Source organism: Manacus vitellinus, unplaced genomic scaffold, assembly GCF_001715985.3.
Source record: "Manacus vitellinus isolate BGI_N305 unplaced genomic scaffold, ASM171598v3 scaffold_6_pilon, whole genome shotgun sequence".
Taxonomy (NCBI): Eukaryota; Metazoa; Chordata; class Aves; order Passeriformes; family Pipridae; genus Manacus; species Manacus vitellinus.
The window spans coordinates 32590866-32618580 of record NW_021940750.1 but is presented as its reverse complement, the minus strand read 5'-3'; the positions used below and the strand labels follow the sequence as shown (position 1 = coordinate 32618580).

The following is a 27715-nucleotide window of genomic DNA, read 5'->3' as shown; positions in this document are numbered from 1 at the left end:
TTTAGGAATCTCCAGAAACCTTGGCTTGTGGATGCAAAATCAAATTTTGTAATAAATTATTAGTCTAAATTTTATTTCATCTTATTCCATATAAACTCCTATGCTCTTATTCTTACAATGCCTGATTTTCTTTCAGCTGCTGATTGTTCAGAGCTTACATGTTGATTTTATGCTTCAAAGAGATATGTCAAATAACACTGTTTTCATTCCTTATTCTGCACGTTGTTCAATTAATTGAAAGTGTTCAGGTCTTTGCTGTCATTCTTTTTGCTGGGTGGCTCTCTCTTAAGTTGAAGGCTCAGTTGTTTGTTATGTGTGGAGTGTTTGTCTTCAGAGCACTCTGTTGTAAAAAATTTTTGTAACAAGCTTTATATGCTTACATGAAAAACACCTTCAGTGCTGTAAGAATATTTTAAAGTGTGTAAAGGATTAGCTCTTCTTGCACTATTAGAATTCTTCAATTTAAAAGAGATCAAATTGTTTTGAGCCCTCCCCTGTCATCTGGACTTCTCTCGTAGGAGTAAAATACATGTATAGAAGAAAATACAAACAAACCCAAATTATATAAACATATACTATGTGACTTATTTATATATATGAAGATATTTTCAAGAAATTTGTACAATAATGCTTTCCCTGCCTAAGTACTTTGGTTCATTAACACTATGGCTGGTATGCCATAGATATTAAGATCTTATTTTCAGGTCATATGATTATTTTTTTTTAATGCCAGAGAATCAATTACTTTACTTCCATTTGAGAAAAGAAAAATATGGGATTGCCATTTATTATAATAAAAGAGTAGGTCAACAAATAGTTAACTTATTTTGTGTCTGCCTTGGGTATTTTTTTGTCACAGGGGTGGCTCTGACATTATATGAGCAAGTATAGTCATTGTGTTTCTAACTGTTTGGAGTATAAGTTGCTACCAAAAAAATCCATTGACAGTTTCTCTTTGGAATTCTGTAAGAGTGGGGTTTAAATATTCTGAATTTATGATCTCCATCTTATATTTAGCAATTTAGATAGGAAATGAAAACTTACAGTGAAGGTGGGAAACACGGTGCAGTGTGTGATTTCTGCTGACAAGGTGTGTTATTTCCTCAGTCCAGTTATCAAATAACAACCACAGGAATTAAACAGTCCCATGGTGCCCTCTCTGTTTCAGAGTCTCTGTTAGAAATTACCTCCTTTACCCATAATGATTTTCAAATTCTGTTTCTGCTTTTAAAATAGTTCTGCATGTACATTGTCTGTATAAAGTGTATTAGAAGGTGTGAGTGATTTTAAACTACACTGCATTTTCCAATTTTTCAAAGTTAGGTGGCCTAATTAGTTAGTTTATGGTGCAGCAGGATCAGAAAACCAAAGCAGCAGATGATAAAAATGAGAAGAGCAACCAACAATTTCACAGAAGTGCTGCTACTGTATTGGAGAAAGAGGGAAGGTTTGCAAAGGGAAAGTTTCTACTAAATTAAAATATAAGCATTTGGCTCATAAGGAAACGAAACACCTTTTTGTTGTTTCGTTGCAGGTGTTTTTTTTTAACAGGGAGTAAGTGTGAAAGCTGAAGAGGAGAAAAGAGATGAAGACAACACAAATTGATTGTTAGTTGGAAGACAGTGTTAGAATGCCCTTGCCTAAGTAACTTTTCCCTCTGAAAAATTTCTTGGCGGGCTTTCTCTACTGCGAGGCTGTGTTTATGCTTGTAAATTAAACATATCTGGAAATCTTGGACACAAAGAGCAACTGGCACGAAATGGCCCCCATCTCTACTAGCAAATTCTCTTATCTTCCAAAACAAAGCAGTAGGACAGAAACTGCTCGAGAACTGACCTTAGAAGGAGTCCTCACACCAGGCAAGGAAGGTGCCTCACAGGGTGTTGGTTCTCACAGGACAAATCCCTGCCAGGGACTGTTGTCACAGTAAGTAATACAGGCAGCTACACTGAATGTACTGCTATCGACAGAGCTGGAGACTCCCACAGTTATTCTGACACCCATAAAGGGCTGAATGTGATAAAAGAAGTTTCCTGCCCTGCCTCCCTCAAAATGACTGGGTTTGGATCTTCCTTGAATAATAAGACCATGTCAAAAGCAACAGCAGCATAAAGCTAACCAGAATTAGGTTTTGCTCAGATGAAATTACTGAAAAAATTATCAAGGATAGAATCTATAGATGCTAAAAATAAAAGGAAATAGGAGGATGAAGTGGGTGAAGGTAACCAGGCACTGGGATTGGTAAGGAACAGTTAATCACAAAGCTGAAGGAGAATAAAGGAGGAAAGAAAAGAAATGTCAATTCTGATAGAAATTAGAAGACTGAAAAATTAATATAAATAAAGCTTTCTTCATAACTCTTATCTTACATGCTTCATCTTTTAAACTTCTGCAGAATTAGAATTGAGTTTTCACATCCTTGTGTTTGGAGCACTTCATTGTCAAAGGCAAACATTATTTTAGTGCAAAACTCATACCTGAATTTAATATGGGAATAAAACTTTAAAGTCAGAAACTGCTTTGCTTAAAAAAAAAAACAAACAAAATCAAAACCAAACAACAGCCCCCCCCCAAAAAAAACCCCAAACCAACAAATAACCCCTGTGTTAGAATAATAATTCCATGATACACTTGCTTTCCAAAATAATTTTATGTTTTCAGTACAGTATAAATAAAGGTTTGGAGATTTTGGAGGGGCTTTTTGTGAGAGAAGCAAAGAATAAATTCAGACATGAGCTGCTAATGTGCTGCAGCAGAAAAAAGGTGGGAAGGGCTGCCTGCAGAGGAATCATGTCTCTGAGCAAGAAGGTGGTAGTTCATTGTCTAAGGATTACTGTATTTTACTTTCAGGAAAATAGATTTCTGTAATACGGGCAGCAAAACTTCATTTGCTGTTTTTCATTATATTTTCTCTCAAATAACTTATGTGTTGACAAAAACCCCCCACCTTTTATTTAAGTTTTCCATTAGTCAGCATTTAACAAATCAGTGAAGAATTGTTATACAGTCATTATAACAATTTCAAACATACAGAAACTGTATTTTTGTTTTTAGGATACCAGTTGGTAGGATAGGAGAGGGAGCATTTTCTGATGTCCTGCAGACACTGAGTCTTAGGAATGGAAAGTACTATGCATGTAAACACATGAAGCAACATTTTGAAAGGTATGCATGATTAATCATAGAAATTCTCTGAAAATCTTACTTAAATTTGGTGGGGAAATACAGAATTAAGACTAAGTGAAGTTTTTTGAATGCCATGGTTTAAAAAGGTTTGCATGTGGTACAGAAAGGGAACTCTGCTGCTGATGAGGCAGGGCCTTCCCATTTGGCACTGGGGGGTTATTTCCTTGAGTGCTCCAGCTGATGTCAACCACTGCATTAAATGCTGCCTGGCCACTGGTTCAAGGGTAAAATAAGATGAATGTGGACTAAACAGTTGATTTCTGCCTTGCCAAATGCACTGAATGGACTTGTCCTGTTTTTCTTTTAACTGTAAATAATAATCGGAGGAGGAAATGTGTCAGTCCTCTCCCTGGAGAATGTGTTTTTCAGGCTTATTTAAATACTGTTTTAATGAAGGTATTTATCCTTAGTCCATGTGTAGCATTAGTTCTGCATCATATTTGCATTTATATTTAATTACATCCATCAGCTAGACGTTATATGGTCACAAAATAGGTGCTTTTTTATCAGTTAGGAAAATAGAGGAGAGGGCTGGGTATAGACATAGATTTGACATTCTCCTCCAAGTATGTAAGTGCCAACCAGTGCCTCTTGGGTTATTGACTTTGTATTCTCAGTTAAATATAGTGAGTTCCTAGTGAAATCACTTGGAATGACTCATCTGTACAAAGTTAAATGGGACATTTTGCTCTTAGGTGAGATTTCACAATGTAACTCAGAGCTTCAAAGATTGTATGTTAAAAAAAAAAGAAGAGGACTCAAATATCTTCAAGTAATGTGGCTTCTGATTCTCTGTTGTGTTGTTAGAGATCTGTTGGTCCATTTCTACGTTTCCTACAACTGACAGAATTGTCCAACTTATGATCAAAACAGTATTTAAACCATCTCCTTAACTTTATCAAGGGCAGATGTGTACAACTTAGTGGTAGGGCTCAACAAGCAGACTCTTTCATGTAGCTATCTAAAACATCTTTTAGGCCTTTAGCCCTTTGATAAATTGACTGACAGATTCTTTTGATGAAGTGAACTCTTTTAGCAAAGATAACAGTGTTTTAAGCTGAACCTGCCCATAAAAGGTATTTCTCCTCACTTCAAAGTGGAAAATTTTGTTTTGGTGTTTCGCTTTAAGTCTGACTGTGCAAAGGCAAATGTGTCCTGCTCTGATCCATTCAACAGTGTGCAAAGCTCTTTATTTCCTGCATCCTCCACAGTGCTTTTGTAGCATGGTTTTTTTGTTTGTTTATTAAAGTCCAGGAGGGTAAAAAAATAATTACACAGTAGTTGAATAATGTCTGTTTTTCATGTAAGAGGTTAATTTTAAATGTTACATTTGGCAAGGCATCATGCTGAGCAATGTTTGGAATGTATGCTGCACCAGCACAGAGGAAACAATATCATACATACTATTATGCAACACAAAATTCCTGCCAGGTAGCTCCTTGGCGTGGTAACTGGTGTTGGAGCACAATACGTTACTACATTTCTTGTTTGGGTAAGTCCAGCTACTCCAGGCTGCAAGAAGGATTAAAGACATTTATTAATTACTGATTTGCTCAGTAAAGAAACAGCAGGCAAACCATTTGTCAGGTCCTGCATTTGAAAGTTCAGTGACAGACTAGAGTGGAGTAGGTTCTGATAGTCTCGTGGCAAGGAACCAAGACAATTATAATCCAGTCCCTGACCCCAAGTCAGTCTTTTCAATTCAACTTCAGTATGAAACAAGGGAATAATCTGAGAGAAATACAAGCAGTAAGGAGGCCGAGTCCACATCCTACTATCTTTATGCTTACATGAAGTTGTTTTGTAAGTATGATGCATTCGTTTCTTTCTTCCTTATTCCTTTATTTGAACAATATCCAGTAACTTTTGGGTCTAGAGACAACCTGTAGACACTTAACCATCTTTTTATTTCAACAGAAAAGAAAAAACAATACATTTCTCAAATTCTGAAGTCTACATCCCTGCCTTTGTTAAGAAAGTGTGGTGTAGTTCTCACTTTCTCTGCCTCTTTTGCAGCAGACAAAAAATATTTTAACATCAGTATTAAAATTACAGACTAAATATATGTTAAGCATAGTTAAATTTCATCTCATCATATGGACTACTTGCTGGTGATTTCAACCCATGTTCCATATCCAGTTTAGTGTTTTCACTGCACATCATGACTACTGGGACAGTGTGTTGGTTAGGCACACTCAGAGCTTATCTGCTGGAATAGGCTCTGGTACTTCAAGGATCTTGGTTTGACTTGTCAGCTTGAACTAGGGATCGAGGCAAACTATTTGGCAGTGTCATTTCACAAGTAACTTTACAGAAACCCCTTTGCAAGTAGTAAAAGTTTAGAGCTCAGAATGAGACAGCAGCTGAGCTGTGCATTTGGAAAGAGATCAGCCAGTGATGAAGTTGGGTTCCTTATGCTCATTAGGCACTTCAGTGTCTTCTGGGGACATGTTCTGTCTCACAGAGTGATCACGTTTTATGACAGCATTTACTCTCCATTGCTTTGCAACAGCAGACATAGCCTTCATTACTCAAATACTTGACACAAAACTTGTCAACTGCTCTAAAATATGTTATACTGCCCTTCAGGCTGTCTTATTCCTCTGCTCAGGGCTCAGGTGCTACACTGTTAATGACAGGCCTGTTTCCTACAAACACATGGGAAGCCGGTAATGGTGTCAGCGGCTTGGCTTTCTGGAATTCTCAGTCTCAGCTGCTGTGTTGTTACCCAAGTGTAACCCAGCTGGCCAGCCAGCTCACAGAGCTCCTGCTCTCTGTCTGAGCTGAACTGCAGATTGTACCCCCACCTTTTACTGCCTGGGTTAACACAGCATTGCAGGGCAGATGTGCTGTAATGCAATTATCTTACAGGGAAAACTGAAGACCTAAAGCTGTCTGCCTCTGCAGGGCAGTGAAATGGAAAATAAAGTGTCAGATATATTATATCATGATTATACTTAAAATTGCTGTTGTCAGCAAAACAGTGATTCCAGTCAGATACTCATTTCCATGCAATAGAACACTACTGGTGATCTAACTAGAAAGTATCTTCACATATTGGTTGTAATGGCTTTCCTGCCTTTTATTGTAAAACTGTATCAGTTAATTTACTGGAAATTTCTTGTTCCTGAACAGGGTGATATGCCCAGAAGACATCTTTCTTGAGTAAACCAGTTAACTTCTGCAGTGGACACTTCAAATAGTATAAACTAAAACTATGATACCTCAGACTTAAGTTTAAAAACTTCTATGAGACAGGATCAATTAAAAATGAAAATGTCCATTTTAATACCGGTTAAACTAAGTACTTTTTTCTATGCTGTGTACAAATCAACATGTAAGTTTTATTTCTAGGTTAAAGTCTCCTTACTTGTTTCTGCAGTGATAGAAACGCTGGCTATGTGAATTTATGGACATGGCTATTTATGAGCTGATAAAAGGTATGTAGCATATGCTTAAGAAGCACACAAATTCTCCTTGTGTAGATCACAAAGTGGAATTAATTATGTTTCACTTGTTCACTGTTACAGATTATAAAACTCACAGGGAAATGTTGTGCTGTACTGCTTTTCCCTTTAGCTCTTGTCAGTGGAATATACCCACTTGTTTAAGGCATGAATGCAGATTTCTCATCAGGTCCATGGCCATCTATTCTACAGTCAAACAACCTTGACTGCAAAAGAGAAAATAATTGCTTTATGTAACAAAAAATAAAACTTAAACAGGTTCTTGTGGGTCTCTTCTAACTTTGCATATTCTGTGATTCTGTGATTTGTTAGGGCAGGACTTGCAGTGAGGTAATAAGAAAATTATTCCCATTTGTTTCAAAACTATTGAACCAATGAATAATGATTTTCAGTTTTTATATCTAGTAAAAATGCCTTTTACCAAGTTTTCTTTATAAAATAACATTGTTCCCTGAAGCCACCATTATTTAAAAATTCTGGAGCTGTTTGTGGAAGCATGTCAGAGACCACAAAGCTTAAGGAAGAGTTCTTACAAAAAAGTTTAGAACAAAATCTGATTTAAAACCAAATCTTGTATAAACACTAACAGAGAAAGTTACAGCAAATGAAGGGGCATATACTTACAATTCATTATCAAAAGAGGATTTTTTAAAATGAATAATTAAGAATTTTTAATGTCTTAACAATTGGGAGATTATTTTAAATAACTGAGCACACAACTGTCATTCAGTGTAACAGAACAAAGACTTGCTCCTGAACATGACATTGGTGACACTGAGCATTCAGGTCTCTAACAAAAGGAGTAACTCTCTTTCTGACCTACATAAGAATGTGAGATTAGAATACAGTTGTTTGCTGATGACTGAAGGAGACATTAGTGTTTGCTGGTTTTAATTAGACATTTTGTTTTTACAGGGTAGATTTGTTATCCTGAGAAGTCAGAGTAATTGTATATTTATTAAAAACAATCCTGCATCTTCTCCTTCCAGGAAAGATACTGTACTGTACTTCATTTATAAAAAATCAGAATGTTTAAGTTTGTTCTTTAACTGCCTTTTTTTTTTTTTTACAACAGAGTACTTGCATTCATTTGGTTACATTTCTCAGTGTTTCTCTCCTTTTCATGTGAAAAAACCTGCTATACCAGCATTGTATTCAGATGAAAATTAGAATCATAGTTTCAGTATGTTCTGGTTTTGCTTTGTTTGTTTTTTTTAATACAGTTTTTATCGAAGTCAGGTTTTCCATAAGAAGATTATCTTTCTACCACTTAGTTTTAATAACCTCCTGATTTCTATGGCACGATGAATCAGTTAAAAATGAAATCTATGTTCAGTAGTAATCTGAAATGCTGCAGTTAGGGGTTATCTGAACATTAATCTGGGTCTACCTGAATTTCTTTATATCCTGGTTTTGTGTCTGGACTGTGTTTCCCATGACACAGTGTCTTTTTTTCATGTTGTATGAGGTGGTAGCACATGGGGTGGAGCTTGTCAAATCATGGAATAAAACAGGAAAATGAACAACAGATTCCTATGGAGATTATAATAAATACCCAAAAAAGTATTTTGATATTCTGAAGTATGCAAGCATTTAATCTGTCTCAGGTATAGTGCATTTTTAAGAAATTAATTTTGGAGTTAAAAGTAAATTTTCATTTACTACAGTTTCCTATGGGGCAGAAATAGTTTTTTATCCATTTTCTCCCCAAACAACTCTAGTTGTGGCTTCTTGCAAAGTCAAGAAATGTAACAACAATAAATACAGCAAAGGGTCCAGGTACGTAATTAATCTGGAAAAATAATCTTATTCTGAGCCAGAAATCTTATTTCTCAGCCTTACTGACTGAGGATCTTTACACAACAATGGCAAGTAGAAGGAGCTCCTTTGGAATTTTCAGCAGTGTGATTTGAAGGAGTGCATTACTAATTTGTAGAACAATTAAATTGTTCATTAGCGATGCTGTCACAAAACCATTTGCAGAGGGTACAAAAGTAGTTACATTTCAGAGGAATTGTAGTCTTTGCTAAGTTTCTACAGTAACACGAATGCCTGTCATTTCCTGACTGCTCTGTCTTGCAAAATCAGCTTTAATGTAGGTGCAGAACAATTTAAAAAATCTTTACATTAGAAAGATTTAGAGGCAAGCATGGTTTGTACAATATTTTGTAATGAAGAAAAACTTGAAGCAGGAGTTGACTGAAAATGAATTTTTAATTTAACAAGGTGTATGGAGACACTTGTATAATTAGGAGAACGGGTCACTGTAATGCTACTAATGTGGAAAGTTGATACTTTTGGTTTTTTCCTTAATAAACCAAGAGATCCATGTTACTTCAATCAAGACAAGGCTATTGGTCTTTACATGAAGTCATAATTCTCTTGCTGTTAATTTACAGTGGAATCACAAGTCATTTAATAACTGAAGAAGAGTCTTGCCCTTTGTTTAATCAAGAGCAGTTTGGTCATTTAAAGCAACGTAACAAGTATGTCTCAGAGAGAGGTGTGGGGGATGCCTCAAGTGAAATGACAGAAGACTCAAGTGCCACTACCTTAGGATTCACTTCACCATTACTGCCAAATAGGGTTTCTCTAATGATAAATTTGGAAGCAGAGGAGCATCTGCTCCAGATTCTACTAGTGAACTGTAATGAAAAAGCAATTGAGCATGACTTCTTTTTATGAAGGCCTGATTTCTTAAATACTAATAATAATCCCAATTGATTTGAGTAGCAGCATTTTATAAAATCTTTTCTATTATAAATGACAAAAATCCTGACGTTTAAAGCACCGTTTATCTCCACGGGGGCACTACCACTACAATTCCCAATGTAAGTGGTACTGTGCTCGAAGTGCTTTGTGATCTAATCCTGCTCAGTGGATTATGTGCCTGCCTGGAGGAGCCCTGTAATCAGTTGGGAACACAAGTCTGGCTGCTAGGACTGGTGGCCTCAATGAGTTACTGTCCTGATAATCTCCCTCCTCCTCCCCAGCCAATTACTCATACTACTGTCATCAGGCAGATCAGTACCTGCTTTGTTTTTCAAAAATGTGATCATTTCTGCCTCCCTTGATGGCATTGCAGCGTTACATAAAGGCATTACAGCAAGATTAAAAGGCCTTTGGAGCCTATAAAAGAAAAAAGCTGAGCAGTTACTGAATGGCTCTGAAAAATAGATAAATTTTATAACTGTAATTATTACCTAACAGCAACAGCAAGCTAAACTACACTGGTTAACCTTTAATTTGCAATTCAAATGTGAATCACAGTCATTCAAGCACTGCAGTAACTTGAGGTGATTGATATGAATCTTGAACCTTAAGGACAATTGCTTTGTGTAGAGAGGAAATTAGATGTTCAGAAGTGAAATATTGCAGTTCTGTTGGAACTTGGGGGAACAGATACTGCAATAAATACATGCAGTAAAAACTAAGGCAGCTTACAGACTCTTGAATTGACAGTTGTTAGCTGAGCTATTCTGGTGCACACTGAAATCTGAATTATGTCTGAAGTTGAGTGGAAGATGGATTACAAAGCTAGCTATAAATGACAGAAATAGTATAATTGAAAAAGGTGATATCAGTGCATCTGTGGAAACTGAAGAGTAGAGTATTTGTATTCTGTTCTTTACTAAAAAGGACTTACACAACTTGAAATTTTATTCTAGGAAGGAGAAAGCTATTGCCTGAAAAAAAAAATTAAGAACAACATGTACCAGTTATGCAAATCTCGAATGCGCACATAGGTAAGAGACCTGGTTCAGCAACAGCACATGTAGCACATATTTAGTTCAGGGTATTTCTAAGCAGAGACATAGAACTGTCTGGGGCAGCAGCAGACACCTGCAGGGAGAGAAGAGGCCATTGCCCAGATGCATCTTTGCTTGCAGCAGAGCCCTGGAAGGCATCAGGCAGCCCGAGCTGCTGCCAGCACCCCAAAGGAGCTCCAGGACCTGTGGCAGGAAGCCCTCCTGAGAGGGGGTGGCCCTTGCAATCCTCAGGTAGTCCTAGTGGGAGCAGAAGCAGAAAGCCTGGCATCCCCTTCCTGGACTTGCCTGTTCCCCATTCCAATACCTGTTGCTGTTGTCTCACCACAGTGGCAAAACTAATTTTTTTACTATGCTGTTGATAAGTTTGAAAGAACTCTTAATTTCTCTAAGTATTTTTTTTTTACAAATAACTGGAAGCACTGATAATGTTTATCTTTTTACTGAATTCTTCTCTCTGGTGTGTTTATATTACTACAGAAACAGAATATTTCAGAGAGATGTGAAATCAGAAAAAATAATAAAGGTAATTATTTCATGTGAGGATATTTAACTCTGAGAAGGTAATGTTTCTTTATGAATAAAGGTGCAGTTTTAAAAAAATACATACACAGTTACCTCTAATACTGTATTCCTGATCTCGGGGGATGAACCAGCAAGCTCGTTACTAGCTAAAACCTGACATAACTCAGGTGTATTACAGCCTGCATGTATTCCCTCCAATCTAAAAACCTGTTCTTATCCTCTATTAATATATATTTTCCTTTGTGTTAACCTAGATACAAGTAGTAGGGCTCAGTTCTGCAGTTCTTTCTTTCTACATTCAATTCCTACATTTAGAGGAAGTTATACAAAAGTGAGAAGACATTGGCTTTCAGAAGATTTCTTCATTGGAATAATTTCTCCTGATGGTTTCAGAAGGTTATTCTGCTAAAAGTTTGAAAAGCAAGGCTTTTTAAATTCAGTTTATGCAACTTTATTTTCTGGAGGTAAATTTTTCTTTTAAGTCACAGAAGTGTACAGGAGAAGCCAAAACCACCTATTATATCACTGCTAAACAGAAGAGCTCTAATAACTTAATCTAGATGTCCTATTTAGCAGCCTTCCCTTCAGTAATAGTCCATATGCTCTTCAATTAACTCTTAGGTCTTTCTTTTAATGATGTACAGAACGGTATATGCACATACTGTGGGACAGAGATTACCTTCAAGCCTGGAGCTACTTGCTATTTAAAAGGTATTTACTTGCTATTTACTGCTATGATACCCCTGGTATTTTGGAAAGTTTCTTCTTAAAGTAATCTGTCATTTCTTTTATGATGACTTCACACATTTAAGGAAAATACTTGATTGAATATTTCGCTGTTTGTAGTTTGCTGAAATTCATTACTTGTTTTTGCAGCAGAATACCTTGAAGTTGGGAGATTTTGGATCCTGTAGGGTATCTGTTCTCAGCAGGCACATATGGGCTGTGCCTCCCCACGCTGGTACCAAACACCTGAATGTTTCCTTGCAAGTGGCCACTAAAGTTACAAAATGGGTATGTGCAGTGCTGGCTGTGTTTTCTGTGAAATCACAAGGTACAGTGTTCAGTGGAAGGCTTTTCTTATTGTTATTCAAGATAATCAAAAGTAAATAAATTAAGGGCACGTGGTAATATGATCTTCGTTTCCATGGATTTGTGGAAGCTTCTTCTGTGCTTAATCTGCAGGGTTCATGAGGCAGTAATCCGGTCTGGCCTGGCACTCTCTTCACCCTATGGCAGGTTAGTAATAAAAGCAGTTGCATATTCAAGAGAACATAGTACAACCAACATTACAACCATTTTATTTACAAAGAAAATAACATTTTTTAACACTTTTTTTCCCCCAATGACTTCAGATTTTGTAAAATTTTACTTTTTCTGCTTTTCTCTGTATATACTATGGCTCATTTCCTCTCATGAGCATCACTAACTATTCTCAGTGTAGTTAATACACTTGGTGTATTCCCTCTTTTTTGACTTACTAATAGTTTTTGCAAAACTAGAGGAGATTAGAGAATACACTCCCTCTGATTTATGACTTTGATTTCTAGTATAGTGCATTTAAGACCCTGGTGCTGTTTAAGACCTCGTGTGCTGGGATATTTTGAAATCGGATTCTGATGAAGGAACAGTTCAGGAAAACCCAGATTAAACTCCTTTAAGCTTTTTGGTGATGATGAAACTATAACTCAAAAAATTTGTCACTAGTCTTCAAGAAAAAAGGAAAAATAACCACCATGAGTATTTCTCCAATATCTTTGTACCCTAGCAACAGCAGCAGTTCTTCTTTATTCTCCTCCCACACTGCTGTCTATGATATGCAACCAGGAGTGATAACATTTGCTTTGCTTCTTTCCTCCTCCTCCACATGGCAAGTGCAGCTGCTGCCATCACCATCACATTAAATGACAACCATTATGCTTTGCCTGCTAACTTGTAGAAACAGTTCTGCTTCGGCCAGAAAACTGTTAATAGAAAAATCCCAAATGTGGCAGAACTCTTGCAAGTAATTGGGACCAAAAGCCTTAAAAATGCCACGTTGTTTCATTTCAGTTTGAATCAGGTGGGCTTTGAAGTTTGGCAAGAAAATTACACACTGCAAACTCTCTAAGTTTTCTTAGGGCAAAAAAACCCCTTAAAAATATTTCCTTGTAATTTTAGCTTAATGTAAAAAATTTCACTTCTTGCAACCACTGCACATTTTCAGAGACCTTATAGGTGTGCTCAGAGAGAAATGAGGGATGTTTATTGGAAACTGCCAAATTAAAGAGGTAGTCTTGCCAAGCTAGAGGATGTTATGGACAGGATTGTTTCGTTTTCAGTGTATCATGCAGTTGTTGCTGTTCAGTGTTTGTATAAGCCTTTATGCTTTTACACAGCATTGTGTAAGAACTTTTAGTCTTTTACTCAGCCATGCTGATCTTTCAAATCTTAGTTTCCCTCTTTCTGTTCCTTCTAAATCATGATTCCTGGATTGCACTTTTTCATGGCTTGCACAGTTGTTCTTCACTATGTTACAGTTTTACATTCAAAGACAGCACATTTTTTTGTTCACACAAGCTACTCCCAGCTGCTTGTCTTGATACAGCTGCACAACGTGAATCAGATTTTTTCTCTCCTTCCTCAACTCAAAGCTTTATGAAGACATTCAGAGTAGTGTGCAGCCAGCTGTTTGATTGAATTTGCAAACAGTTAAAAAGAAGTTTACTCTGTCTACAAAGAGGGCCGAATGATTTGCTTTCAAGAGTCATATGGTGCTGCTGAAGTGTTTCTTAAATTATAAGCCCAAGGAAAAAAGTAACATGTACAGGAAATGAATGGTAGTGGACCTGACTAAAGTCAGATTGCTCTGTTATGATAACAGTGTTTTCAAGGACTCTATACAAGTTTTATATTACTTGAGGATCAAGCTCAGGAATGCAGTTCAAATTACCATCTTTCCAGTATTCCTGCTTGCAAAGAACCTGTTTGTTAGGAATAGAGTGTGATAAATATGTACTTCTATGTGCATATATAGCAAGAGGGACTGCTTGACTTGCTGTCTTAAAATGAGGAAACCCCATTGTCTTCTGGGATCTGCCACTTTACTAGAAGCAAACAAAATCCCAGATCCATTGTCCTTCACCAAGAGGGATGTTCTCTTTACATATTTTACCCAAACCAGTGAGGAGAGTTTACAGCTACAAGTTTCTGTTTAAAAACCCAAACTACTCTTTCCATCCAAACCTGCAGTTGTGTTGCTCTGCTTCTCACGTTATCCATCAGTTGTTGGTAGGTATTATTAAACTGTCCACAGATGAGTAATTCTAACGTGTTATCTTCTTTAGAAATGATTTTTTTAATCAAAGTGGCAGCTATGCAACTAAACTAGTTTAACTGTGTCTTCTCTAGTGCTAATACCATCTCTTACCTTGCAGTTTTCTTGGACCTGATGAGCTGGACCAAATTTCAAAAATCCACATTATAGGCACTCTTGCTAAAACAACTCTCAAGAAGTTCAAGCAGTAAGTATAAACTCCCACAGTTATTAATCTCACTGTTTAAATATCTACAACAGAACTGTACAGCCCTGTGCAAATTCTGCTCCAGGAACCACCACAAACACCTCATTCTGTGCTGACCCAAGAGCAGTGTCTTCTATCCCTACCCAGAGACAGTCAGACCAGAGAAAATCTGAGCCTATGTCAGTCTTATTTGGCCTTTTATTTCCATAGTATCTTTAAGGCCAATGATGTAACATTTTAGGAAAGAAAACATCTTTTTCCTAAGTACTACTTACTTGTCCCTAATAAATGATTACCTAAATCTGATGAATTCTTTCTTTTCAGTAAATTGTAATCCTCTCTGAATATGCATGAATAATTTTTTCCTTAGCTTGCTTAACACAGGTCAAGAATTTCTAGTTTTGATTTCCCCTTTAAAAAAAAGGAAAAGGAAAACCTCCTCTAGTGCACAAATTGACTGCCAAAGGTTTCTCTCTCCTGCATACAATGATAAAATATGACCACAATTAGAGAACTGCTGCCCATCAAGCATTACAGCACCCTTATTTTCAGGAACTCTGGCAAGTGACTTCAAATCATTTCATTCTTGAAGACTAAAATCAGAAAGTTTGGGGAGTGCTGTCCTTACTTCAGCTGGATTGAAATGAAATTTGCTTCCAGGGCGAGTTCTTGGCTTGCAATACAATGAATGTAACTCAAGTCAATGTAATTGTTTGCCTTGAGTCCAAACCTCACCTAAAGCACAACTGATGTTTTTCTCTACTCTTTTTCCCCCAGACTTTTTAGGGCAGCTGATACACAAGCTTTGACCGTGCACAAAAAACTAAGATTATTAAGAAATACATAAGGGCGAGTACCTCTGTATTTGTGCCAAATTCCAAAGGCAAGTTTAAGACAGGTAGTATTTAAGTGGAAGAATTGTCAGCCCATTTAGAGAAAGTAATTTGTAGCACTGAGCTTGTTAGCTAGAAACAAATGTTTAACTTAAGCTGATTACTTGGGTTTATTCCGTCTGCCTAAACACAGATCTTTATTTGGTCTGATGCCTTTCCCCCTCCCCCCAAATCCCTGACATACATGAGTTAGAATTTAGAAGCTCTGATACCCCATAATCCCTTCAGTAGACTTTTGTCAGAGTTACCATTACTTAAAGGGTCAGCTCCACCTTTATTTTTAAATATAACCATCCTGGTTTTGCTGTCTGCCTTTGGCTTAAAGAGTTTGCAGATGAAGTTGTGGCAGAGACAGAAAGTGTGCTTTTGCCTTTTCAGGGCTTCAGTCTACATTTCGAGCAAATTTAGATGATATCTGGGGAAATCCTAAGCTTGTTTTTGACACAAAATAAAAAATTAAGATCTGATTAAAAATTCTGGCAAACTAAAACTTTGTTTATATACCAGCTATGTGAAAAAACTCAACGTATTCACTCTTAAGGGCTTGCTGTATCAACAAGGTGAGATGGAACTTAGTACTACATCAAAAACTTTCAAATACAGGTTTTTCTCAAAAAAAACCATGCTACAGTAGCAAAGAAAAATTATAAATTATTTTCTGCTGTGCATTCAACCTTGAAAGCATGAAATCTCCTTCCAAAGGAGAGTTTACTTTTTCCACCAGTTTAGGTCTGGAGTTCATCAATGTAGGCTTTGTAAGGAGTTCCTTTAGGAAAGATGGCAAAAAACATCAAGTGAGGCAAGTCATTTTTATAAAAGAATGAGCTGAAATAGTATTTGGCCACGGTTTGGGTTTTTTTCTCTGATTATTTGGATTTTCTATTTTAATTTTATTCCTTAAGATGTTCTCAGAAAAAAACCTGAACCTTGTTTATTTATTTTAAAAGCATTCTCTTAGGAAAGTCCAGGAAAAAAAAAAACAAACAACAAAACAAAATGGATCTCCTCTTGGAGATTTACCAAAATGAAATTCTTCTGGAGTAGCCAAATTGACTTCCTGTTCTACTCCTACACTGCACTCAGTTTTCTGGGCACCTGAGGAAAGTGGTGGAAACCCTGTGTTCCAGTCTGTTCAATTTATTGGATCAAACACTGAGGTGTAGACTCTCACTCGCCCGTTGAAGCGTATTTCAAACTTCTGTTGCTTCCTCAACAGTCTGAGAAACAGAAGGCATTTAAGTCTTCCCTGAAACATTTCCACTCGCCTGCTTTAGAAGGAAGAGTGAGGAAAAGCACGGCTGTGCAGTGAAGAGAGACCCAGTCGTGCGTCTGCTGTTAAACATCTAACAAGAACAGCAGTGCCTGGTTTTTTGTTGCTCTGACAATTTGTAGGAAAACCCCACAAGGTTTGAGGGCTGCTCTCCTATCATTTTGGTATTCTGTTCCTGAAGTGGGTCAATATTTAATTAAAGCATTGTTCTGGCAGAGCACAGAGCATTCTGCATTTAACTTCCTAAGTATTTGTTCCTTTTAGAACCTGGTGGAGGAGGAGGTTGGTTAAAAATAACATGAAAAGGATTCTTTGAGCTCAAGTATTAGGAATGGAATGTTATCTACAGAATGTAAGTTTTCAAATTACATTACCAATGTCAGCAAACTGCTGTACTTTTTTTAGATGTAAATTTTATTTCTTTTTTGGTCAGCTCTGGAAATTATTCTCCTCCTGTATTCAGCAACTTCCACCTCAGGTTTTACTGAGATTGTGCAGATTGTGCAATCATATGAGATACTTGGTTTTGATGCAGTTTCTGTAACTGTTGAGTATTTTTATGTAACTATAAGCTAGCTAAAAGCTAAACCAACTTTTTATCTGATTCGAAAGCAAGTAAAATTTAGTCATAGTTTGGTTCAAGCCATTGATCTGAACTTTAATCAAAAGTCTTAAGAGGGACTGATATTGCAGCCAGTGGCTTAAAAGCACAGTGAAGGCATGTAGTTCATCATACTTCAGAAATTTTGCACACAGATCATCAGTAACAATTTAACAGAATGTTAGTTTCCTATTGCTATAAAAGGTAAGAGTTAAAGGGCAACATCCTTATCTTCCTTGGAAAGAATTGTTATTCCAGCTTGATACCATTGATTTTAAAACTCCTGAGATCTAAAAATTTGCATTAATTAATTTGCAATACTTAATATTGGTGATGTGTTCCAGAACAGTTTTGTTATTTAGAAAACAAGAGTCTGTGCAAGTCAAACTCAGCTGGGGGGTTAAAAATCTTCTGCCTACCAAGTGTTTATGAAGGACAGGTTTGGCAAATAACTTTTTTGGGTTTTTTATAAATTATAGAAGTTAGTCTGCTCATAATTGGGAAGTGATCAGCGTTTTTTTCCATAACCAAACACTGGGGTTTGTTGCTGCTGTTCAAAAACCCAGCCATGAGCAGGAGGCAAAGGGTGTGTTGTGAGAGAGGCACCATGAAAAACACACTGGGGAGCACATCACATCCATCACATCCAAGCCTTAGGCATCAGTTTGAGATTACTGCTCTAAGTTCAAACTATTTATTTCTAATCAGTTAAGATGCAGCCCAAACAATGCAGTAAAATATAGGTTAACAAAAAGATATTGTAAAGATACAAGTCATCTAGAATAAAAATTATGCCCATTACGCTCTCATTAAGCTCCTTTTGTTGTGGTTTGTTGGTTGGGGTTTTTTTTTTCAGAAGAGGCCTCTCAGCACTTTTAAGGTTCTTTTGTGACTGGATTAGATCCTGTTCCTTGTTCTGCCTTTCAGATTCTGGGCAACTTTGAGCACACCCGAATTCCCCAGAATGTGGGGAAGCTCATGAGACTCAAGTTCTTTATGAGTCCTTTTGACATCTACTGCTTAAAAGCACTTGTCTATCTTATGTTTATCTTCATGTTTTGAAGAAGGTATTATTTTCACATACTGTACTGAGGATCAATGTGACATTTACTAGCAGGTTCTTTAAAATGTGAAAATATTCACAGGGTAAATGTGGTGGTGCATACTGTGGGAGTCATTTTTTTGTATTTATTCAAATTTGACTATTCAAGTTAAATATTGTGCACCTGCATCACGTACCTTTGTTCAATTTATTCTGTTTGTTCACTGCGAACTTTCAGAATCTCAAGAGCAAGAATGGAAAAATATCCCACCCTGGCAAGAATTCTTGTAAAATAAGGCTACAGCACTTAAACAAGGCTCTGCAGGGAAGCCTGTACTGCTGCTACTCGTCCTAGGTGTGCCAGAGGAAGAGCAGATTTCTCTTACTAGGACTGAACAAATACATAAGCTGAGTTTTAGTGGAGGAAGTGCTCTGCACCAGTAGAGTGAGAACATCAAAACAAAGGGAGAATTGAACAGCAGAACACAGTGGTACAGGTAACTGCTCTTTCTCATTTTATTAAAACCCATGTGGATGGATGCTGCTTTCCTCCAGTTCCAAACAGAAAATGTGCTCCTGACCAGGGTGTCTCCCAAGTGCAGTGAGGGTACATAAAATTACCATGACTGGATGAGTTTTCCTGCTCTGTTACATGTTCCAGTTAATCATCTCTCTACTTTGTCCTGCTTTTATGTTAGCACCTTATACTGATGGAGAACTTCAACCATAAGGCAATCCTGTATTTGTTTGAATAACTACCACAGGTTTATATATATATTAAATATATAAGATATATATATATATATATATATAAACTAGCATAGGTTTATTCATATGTATATATAAAAGAAAGGTGTGATACTACACTTAGGAAATGGAATTAAGGACTGCAAGTCTATAGGCAACACAGTGTAACAGCAGCCTCAGACTTCTTACCTTTGGAACTCTTGAGCAGAAGGTGCCATGAGCTTATCCAGTCTTTTTTCCGTAGAGGAAAATGGTGAGTTGCTTAGTGTTAATATATCTGGAGCTGAGCATAGTGTGCAGCAGTAAAAATGATGGTCTGAAAATAGATAACTTACTGGATCCAAGGGAGCTTGCTCTCCAGTGTTGTTAATTCCTTACAAAAAAACAGAGGACAAATCCTACTACCCACATTTGACAGATTGTTTCCACTCTAGGAGCTCTCTTACCTAGCAGGAGGTCAAAGTTCAGATTAGCAGAACTATGTTCCTGATAGAGATGTATTAATTGTGTTGGTAGCTTCCTGTAACCTTTTCTAGAAGCCTCAAACCACAGATGCTGAAATTTAAGTATTTCAACTAAAAAAAAATTCCCTCAAATTGTGTTTGCACAGTTTGGTACCTTCCTGATTTCAAAAGTGTTATTGCCAGTTTCCTTTCATAATTAATATATCAGGTAGGTGATTATTCATATGCCAGGAAAAATACAAAGTCAGAATTCTTGGTAAGTTTTAACCTGAAGAGAAGAGGCTACCACAGTGACATCTTGTATGTTATCACATACCCTGTATCTGGGGCAGTCAGGCTGTTATCATGAACATGGCAATGTCACATTTTTGCTGTGAAAATTGCAAATCTGAAGTAAGTGAAGGACCATGTTGGAATTTTTTTTCATTTCTTTTACACTTTCAGGTGGATCTTACACAGTGTGGCACATACAGTGCTTCAAGGATATTTATTTCATAACAAGTTCTTTGCTGTTAAACCTCTGGAGACAATTTACACTTCTCTGGCAGTTGGATGAATAAGCAAACCTGAGTTTTCCCACCTGCTTTATAGTTACAATACATCAAACTTTAAACTGCAAATTGGCAAGTATTGTTCCTACCCTCATTCTCTCAGCTAAAATTCCATATTGAGATTATTTGTGTTCCACTCACTATTAATTATTTTTTTTAATGTAGTAGGAAGAAGTTTATTAAGAGCTGTATCTACAGTAGAACTCTTAAGTTCTTTCCTGGTAAGTTATTAGTATCCTATTTATTCCTATAAGATTTTTTTTCCCTATGGTAGAGAGTGTGGCACAAGCAGTTCAAACTTCTAGATGATTGCCCAAGTAGTAAAGAAGAAAAGAAAACACACACAATATTCCTTGTGTGCTGCTGAACTAGGATTTGTGGCAGGGACAACATGGATGCGAGTAGCTGCTGTTGTTACCCTGATGTTGGATACTGCAGTTCTTTCCATACTGGTTTTGTATTTTTCCAGCTGAAGGAAAAAAGTCTTTTAAAGTTACTGCATATTTTGTCAACTCTTTCATTTTGACTCAGACCGTATGAAGGGCATACATAAAAGAAGTCTACAGAGAGATAACTACACTAGTTTTCAGTGACAAGGTTTATCTGTATTTTAACAGTTAAACCCACTATGTTAATAAAACAAGACTTCTGAACAATAATCCTGCTCAGTTTCAGTATTTTCCCCATCCCTCGTATTTTAGAAGAACACAAATAGATAAGCATTGTAAAGTACAGCTCCATCTTGAATAAAGTAGGCAACTAATTCCCAGCTTATAAACAAATCTAGCAGTTCCCTACATGGCTGCATAGCAAGATTAAGACTTAGTTACAAGGAGATACTGCAGCTGCTTCTCCCAAAATTTTTGTTAATTTCTGGGGGAAAAAATCACTTCTCATGCCAGAAGATGTCTAAATTTTACATGTAATTAAAAAATTTCTACCAGGCTCTATCGTTGGAGAGCAGGAAGGGCAGTAACATGTGCCTCAGATACAGCTCGTACACCCTCAGGCAAGCAGCTCCATTCCACTCTGCCTGCAGGATTCCAAAATCCCAATTGGGATCATTGCTACATAGGATAAAGGGAAGAATGTGACAGATACTTCTATTTTCCAAGGCTTGACATGGAGCACCATCTCTGGGGGGAAAGAGGAGTTAATCTTTGCAAGAACTACTGAAAACAATTTAAGTGTTGTGTGTTGTGTTGCTGACTGGTTAAAAATGAGGAGTGTTCAGACAAACAGCGTTTAACCTCTGCAAATCCATGGATCTGTCTGACCCTGTCACACTTATCAGTTTAAGAGCGTTGAATTATAAATGAGATGCCTGATGTAAAACAAAAGAGTCTCAGAATACTCCAGTATGTTGACCCAGTTTCTGACTGCCAAGTCAGAAAGAGTGTACAGCTACTACTCTGGGATCTTCCACTTCCCAACTCCAAACACACGAGACTACAGGATTACCTCATGAAGCTCTGCCTGTGAGACTTGTGCTGCATGATGTATTTAAACTTCATTATGTGGTTGGAGATAAGCTGTTAGGAATGAGAACAGAACAATTGTATTTCACTTTCCTAAGTGAAATTCAACTCTATTAAAGAAGTAATACTCTAGGTGAGATATTTTTGAAAGGAATTTGTTCTACAAAGTTTAGATAGTATTTCTGTACCAAACATTTAATTCAACAAAGGATTGGTTACATCAAAAGTGATCGAATTTGAACAGAAAGTAAACAAAAATGCATATTCAAGATAGTTTAATATGTATTTTCTGAATTAGAAATATCACTTTCTTAAATGAATGAGAATCTCTAGTGTAATGATCCGTTACTCCCCTCCCCCATCACTGAATTACATTATTTATACATATAATACAGAGCCGATTGCCGTTGAAAACAACAATATTAAAATAAATGTTTAATAGATACAAAGGATCTTTTCTCCACAACATAGTTTTTCTGGTGTCTGAACACCAATTTTAAAGTAATTCTCTATTAGCATTAAACTATTTAAGTGCAAAACAATTTTGTTTTAAAAAAATCTATGATTGCAGCATCCATCTTCCTGAATAACATTTTGAAGCCAGAAAGTAATGACTTTCATTTTCCATGAGTGCATTCCAGGCTGTCTTCTAGCCATCTCTGGTTAAAAAAATCAGTGCAAAATAAACAATGGTGAAGTACTAGTTTAACCATTGAACTTACTTGAATTTAAGAAACATATCTTATTTTACACTATATATATATATATCTTTTATTTATATATTTATATAGAGAGATTAAATTACACTGGACTTGAAAAGTATAAAGAAAACCAAATATGTTACTACTTTTTCCTGCAGCACCAAAGGAAGCTTTTTGCTTTTTCTCCAATGCAAACTCTTCCTTGGGTGAGCAGCCTACTAGGATCGGCTGTAGTGAGAACCCATTGCATTTGTCCTTTGCAAGTCACTATGTGATTCACATAATTCCATGTTTACACTCTGCCACATTAAAATTTGTGATGCTCTTTGCCTGAAGAACAGCTCCTGGTTCCACTGTCATTACTTCTTGTCCTGCGTTCAGAGATTTGCTAGCAGTAGTGTGATGGCTATACTACAGTTCCACTTGGAGAATTGGCCTGGTTTTGGGATGACAATAAACCCTGCAAACAAAGCAGTTTACATTAATCCAGCAAGAGAACCTGACATGTATTTTATAAAGTTCTTAACCTGAACCTACAATAAGTACAATTTATTTTTACCACCACTTGCTTACTCCAGACATCAGCACCTTCTTCTACACAGGCTCTAAGCCACCACGGTCTCAGCCAAGCAGCACACAAAGAGCTCTCAGTTGGGAACAAAACGTGTGCGTTTAGGACACGGAAAGGATCTGATCCCAGCATTTGGTTTAATCTACCTTGCACTTTTGAGTCATTGTGAACTGTGAAACTTTAAAAATCATCCACCAAAAAAGTGATCAGCATTTTATTAGGGCAGTGACAAACAAACCTATTCCACTATCAACAAGTTTGACACCTGACCGGACAGGGAAACGCTCCATCTCTTTTATGTGATCGAGTATTACAAGCTTTGGATAGAAAAATACATAATCTAACCAAATATTTGTTTTGGTGATTTTAAAAGAGAATGGAACACTGACAAGAGCTCAGTAAAAGTTTCCCATGACAATTCAAGCTCACATTCAGGAAAGCTTTTTACCAGCTGCTTTAAGCACCCTGCCATTCAAATCAAGAGAGACCTGTTCCATTTCAGACACAGCCCCACGACTGCGCGGCCCCCTCGCTACACAGGGGCTACTGCTCTGGATCAAGGCAACTATACCTATGGATAGACCTGTGGATACCAATGGACAGACTGCATTTCAGATTTGTGCACAGTAGCCCCTTTTTAATCATTCATGTAGAAGTAACTGTTTATCAGACTTATTTAGGAAAAGCTTAATATCAAAATACAATTTAGCGTTCTTTCAAGGTCATTATTTAGTTCTAACGAGTGCCAGCAGGCTGAGGAGCACTGGCAGCTGGAAGCACACCAGAGACTATCCCCATGCAACTCCTCACCATGTAGGCATGATAAATGCACTTTCAGCAACTCCCCTAAGCAGCTCCCATCTTAGGTCCTTACCTCAAAATTAGGATCCCGGGACTCAGATCCATCAAACTAGACAAGCTCAGGCAGCAATTAGCATACAAGTTAGAATTATGTCCCATCTTCAGAATCTACAGGAGCTCTTTCATGCTTGGATCCAAGAAATGAGAGGCCATGACTGATGGAAGAGGTGGAAAGAGGGCCAGACTGGCTGGATTCAAGTCATCAAGTTTCTACTAAAACCAAAGCCCTTCCTTTTAAAAAACCATCTGATCTACCAGTTCAGACACGTTATGAACCTGGATAGTTTGCTGGATTTATAGCAGACTCTGGATCTGTATACATGTGCATACATTCCATATTTATAATAAACATGTATTTCTAATAAAAGATGTGGCACTTAATTTAGTGCCCTCCATAGATCTCACCTGAAGGAACTCGGACACTCACTTTTATTTGTACTCAGGTTTATGCAGGGGTTTTGTGATTCTCACACTGCTGAGGTAGACTGAAGTGGGTTGTTTTTTGCACTTGACATTCAGGCTGTGCAAAGATACTGCATATTTAATGAGAACAAGAAGCTTCTTAGTTATTAGTTAAGGACTAGATGGTGAAAGAAGGCAGAACTTTAGAGCAAACAAGCCACTGAAGCACTTATGAAATTTTTTACCAAGGAAGTTTTGTTGGAAAGTGATGAGGATGAATCAGAACTCTCTAGTTCATTACTGAAGCATTCTTCACAAGTCTATTAAATCCAGCAGCAACTGGAAGGTCTTTCTTGCCAGAAGATTACATCCACTAAACAACTTTCAAGTACCCTGGAAAAAGACGTCCAAAGGTATTATTTTCAGTCTTTAACAAATCAGCAATCCAAACTATTCATATGCAAATATGTGCTTTATAAGCACACAGGAAGCACTAGGGATGGCATGATATCAAGTCTTTTTCAACAGGCTCATAACCACACTAGAGAGAGGGAGAAATAACCACTATCCTAGTATTGGATTTATGCTGTAACACAACTAGTTTTTGGGAAACAAAAGAAAGAGTCATTCATTTTCCTAGAATTCCTCTAGAAACTGGCAGCACATACTGAAATTCAATGCAGTGCCTTATTCTCCATAACTACCAGCCACCCTGGAATTCAAGTTCCAAATGCAGGAACATGGAGTCAGTCCTGGTTTCATCTCCCAGGCCACAAATGCTCCCTGCTTTAAAGAGCAGCAGTGCAGATGGCTTTGAGTGAGTCCTAGGAACTCCCACTATTTCAGTCCTTGCTCTGAATTAATTCTGCAACTCTGAGCAGGCAAGCCAGAGGAACACTGCTGTGGAAATGATCTCAAGATCAATATCCTCCTGCTCTTGCTGATGGAAAAAAACTTAGCAAGTCCTTCCTTAAAATGTGGGACCAGGCTACAACAGCCATTCAGAACTTCACTCCCACTGGAGAGACCAGAAAGTCTATGAGCATTTCCAAGTACTTCATTTCAAAAGACATATGTTCATATAAGAAAAGCAAGAATATCAATTTGGTTTTTAGGCACAGAAGTTTCACCAAAATGGTGAAAGCTCTTCATGTATCCTGAGAAACAACAAAGATTGTACAGAATTTTGCCATTATACCAGAGCCAAGCAAGGCTATGAAAGAAGTTATGTCAGGTGTAACAGGAAACTTTAAACACAATGTTAGAAAAGCAAGTGAGGGCTCAAATAAAATTATTCTTTTGCTACAAAGGTTGCCCTATAAGAGTCTGGTCTGTAATACAAAGGGTATGGGACTAGAACAGTTGTAATTGTGTTCTCTGGAATAATACAATGGGTAAGGTTATGAAAAATATAAAAAGCTCCTGCCTGTAACTAAAGAATAAAGCCACAAGGGCACAGTGCCTGCTGTGATGGAACCACCCAGTCTGGTCAACGAGGTGGGAAAAGATGGAACAGAGGCTGCAGCAACTTACTGGGGCAACAGCCAAGCTGCCCCATTGAACAGCTGTGACAGGAACATGGAAGAGCAGAGCATTGGCAGCCACAGCTCTGCCAGGCAGTGCAGCAGCTTCAGGCTCTGGGACAAACATAGCCCACTGAGAAAGCAGCACAAATAAATTAAGAGACTGCTCAAAAAGGTTTTGGAAATAAATGTAGTGTTGTAGTAAGTCTGTCAGCCCGTGGATCTAGCAGGGGGTGGGAAATGGAAGAGTTATGAGATACAAGGCAGGAATTTGATAAAACAATGTTCATCTCAACCTCGGAGGGTCCTCCAAGTGGGTGCTACCCCATCTGCCATCTTAGTGGACACTGCGGATGATGAACGACAGGATGGTGTCACTTTTCCTCAGTCAATGAGCACTGAGTACTGAACAGAGGCTGTGTCAGCAGTAGCTGCTGGGGCTATCCATGTTTCTCCATGCATTCTCTGACTTCCTGAAACACACAGGACTTTGCATACCTGGTAAAAACAGGCTTGTGTGGGTAGGAATGAAAAGCCCCAACAAACAGGATCGGGAGGGTCATTTGCACCCGAGGTTCAGGGCACTCAGAGCTGTGGTCTGAGGACCTGCAGCAAAGACAAACCCTCCTCCCCATTCAGGAGACTGCATGGGTAGGTATTTTTTTAAAAATTCCACATACACTCCAGATGAAAGTCTGGCTTTTTTTCAAAAGACATGAAACATAAGGTTTCACAGCAGAAACTAATTCTGTGAAAGATCAGCGTGTAATTGCTGCATTAAAAACAAAAACCCAGGAAGATACTATGATACTTCTAAGTGGGGAAAAAAGTCAACAGTAACTCCTGAGTTAATATTTTCTTCACTTAAATTAGAAGAGATTTAATTGGAGCCAAAGGTGCGATCATAAACGGCAAGTCTGGACACATGAGCGGGATACAGGAAGTGCACGTGCTCCCTGCTCCTTCACAAGGCTCTTGGCACACGCTCCCTTTGCCCTGGACAGGAGCAACTCCTTCAGGGAAACAGCTCCCCTGGCTCTCAGGAATGTGCTGGATGTCAAACTGCTCCTCTTTCTACTTTCTGTTTTGAAATTGAAAGGTATTGAAAACAAAGGGTTCAACGCAACAAACAATCCAATGTAAAAAAAAAAAGTCTCATAGAACACTTCACTAATGCAATTAAACCAATTAAAATATGGCTGAATTAACAAATGCCCATACAAAAATGGGCACTGACTTGTTAAACCATTTCTACTATTCCCAGTATTTGAAATAATGGGAATTTATTATTTGAAAAATATTCCATGGGTACTTTATTCTTATTTTGTTTAGCAAAGTAATCTTGACTGAGACCTTTGCTTGACAAAAGAGCCCACATCCATTACAGTATTTGAGCAATAATATGCCAAAAACAGAATGAGATTTCTCACATTTGTTTAAAATTCTGTAGTCAAATCAGCTGAACTGGTTTTAAGTTTTGCACGAACAAATTCTCCAACAGTTTCTTGTTAAATAAATGCTGATTCATTTGAATAAAAGTCTCTGAACTGTATATACTCACTAATTCAAGATGTTAATCTCTAATGGAGATAAAAGTGCTTAACTGAGAATGCTCAGGAAAGCACATGATGAACATTCACATAACATGCTAGAAATAGTTTGTATGGGATTTATGTATCAGCAAAGTTGATACCCTTTAGCAGTTTGTGCGTTCACTAAAAGGAATTTTAAATTTATTGTTTGACTTCCATTTGCTTTTTTTTCTTTGTTCTAACAGCATTACAGAAAAGTATAAATGCTTAAACCATTTGACACCAGACCTTATAAAAGACTGTAGTGGCTTCGAGGTTTCACTTGCAACTCCTCTTCTGTGTACATAAAAGAGGTTTTTTCCTAACAGACCTGTATCACCATTTTATTCATGGTCAACAAAAAGCAAAGTCAAGGCTGGTAGAAAACAAGCAGACTAACTAAAAATCTGTCCAGTGGTATTAGGCAAGATGACATCAAGAATAATGTATGGTTGGTGAACGGAAGATAGGCATGTCCAAGAGGAAAAAAAAAAAGTTAAGATGCAACTACTTGTGTGCTGGGAAAGGCAAAAAACGGCTTTTGCCAGCAGAGATCTGACCTGCCTGGAACAACAGGACCTTAAGCTTCACT

General features: G+C 37.4%; 2 protein-coding genes across 13 annotated transcripts in view; one reads left to right on the top strand and one right to left on the bottom strand.

Annotated features, from left to right (window-relative positions):
• Window positions 1–1399: 1399 nt before the first annotated feature.
• MOK (MOK protein kinase) lies at window positions 1400–26446 on the top strand. 9 transcript variants are annotated; one of them, XR_003916281.1, is made up of 7 exons: window positions 1400–1926; window positions 3055–3165; window positions 12131–12184; window positions 14362–14448; window positions 15226–15331; window positions 16876–16963; window positions 18493–19032. XR_003916281.1 is itself a non-coding variant. In XM_018082348.2 (5 exons), exons 1-5 carry the CDS (start codon window positions 1760–1762, stop codon window positions 15293–15295), a joined length of 489 nt encoding a protein of 162 aa, XP_017937837.1. In that variant the 5' UTR covers window positions 1400–1759; the 3' UTR covers window positions 15296–16263. The 9 variants fall into 9 exon arrangements, 1 of the variants encoding a protein (XP_017937837.1); XR_003212903.2 differs by lacking the exons at window positions 1400–1926; window positions 3055–3165; window positions 15226–15331 and adding exons at window positions 10908–10946; window positions 11590–11656; window positions 19910–26446 and having other exon boundaries at window positions 11822–12184; window positions 18493–18751; XR_003916283.1 differs by lacking the exons at window positions 1400–1926; window positions 3055–3165; window positions 15226–15331 and adding exons at window positions 10953–11656; window positions 11822–11959; window positions 19910–26446 and having other exon boundaries at window positions 18493–18751.
• The window catches only part of WDR20 (WD repeat domain 20), a 17232-nt gene continuing 11619 nt past the window's right edge, over window positions 22103–27715 (bottom strand). Inside the window, exon 3 of one of the 4 annotated variants that reach the window (XM_029964194.1) lies at window positions 22103–22655. In XM_029964194.1, the coding sequence (XP_029820054.1) occupies window positions 22602–22655 (54 nt within the window). In that variant the 3' untranslated portion in view covers window positions 22103–22601. Of the gene's footprint in view, window positions 22656–24400; window positions 24423–27715 lie in introns of those variants that run through there. The other 3 variants (XM_025896088.2, XR_003212898.2, XR_003212900.1) reach the window with 3 other exon arrangements.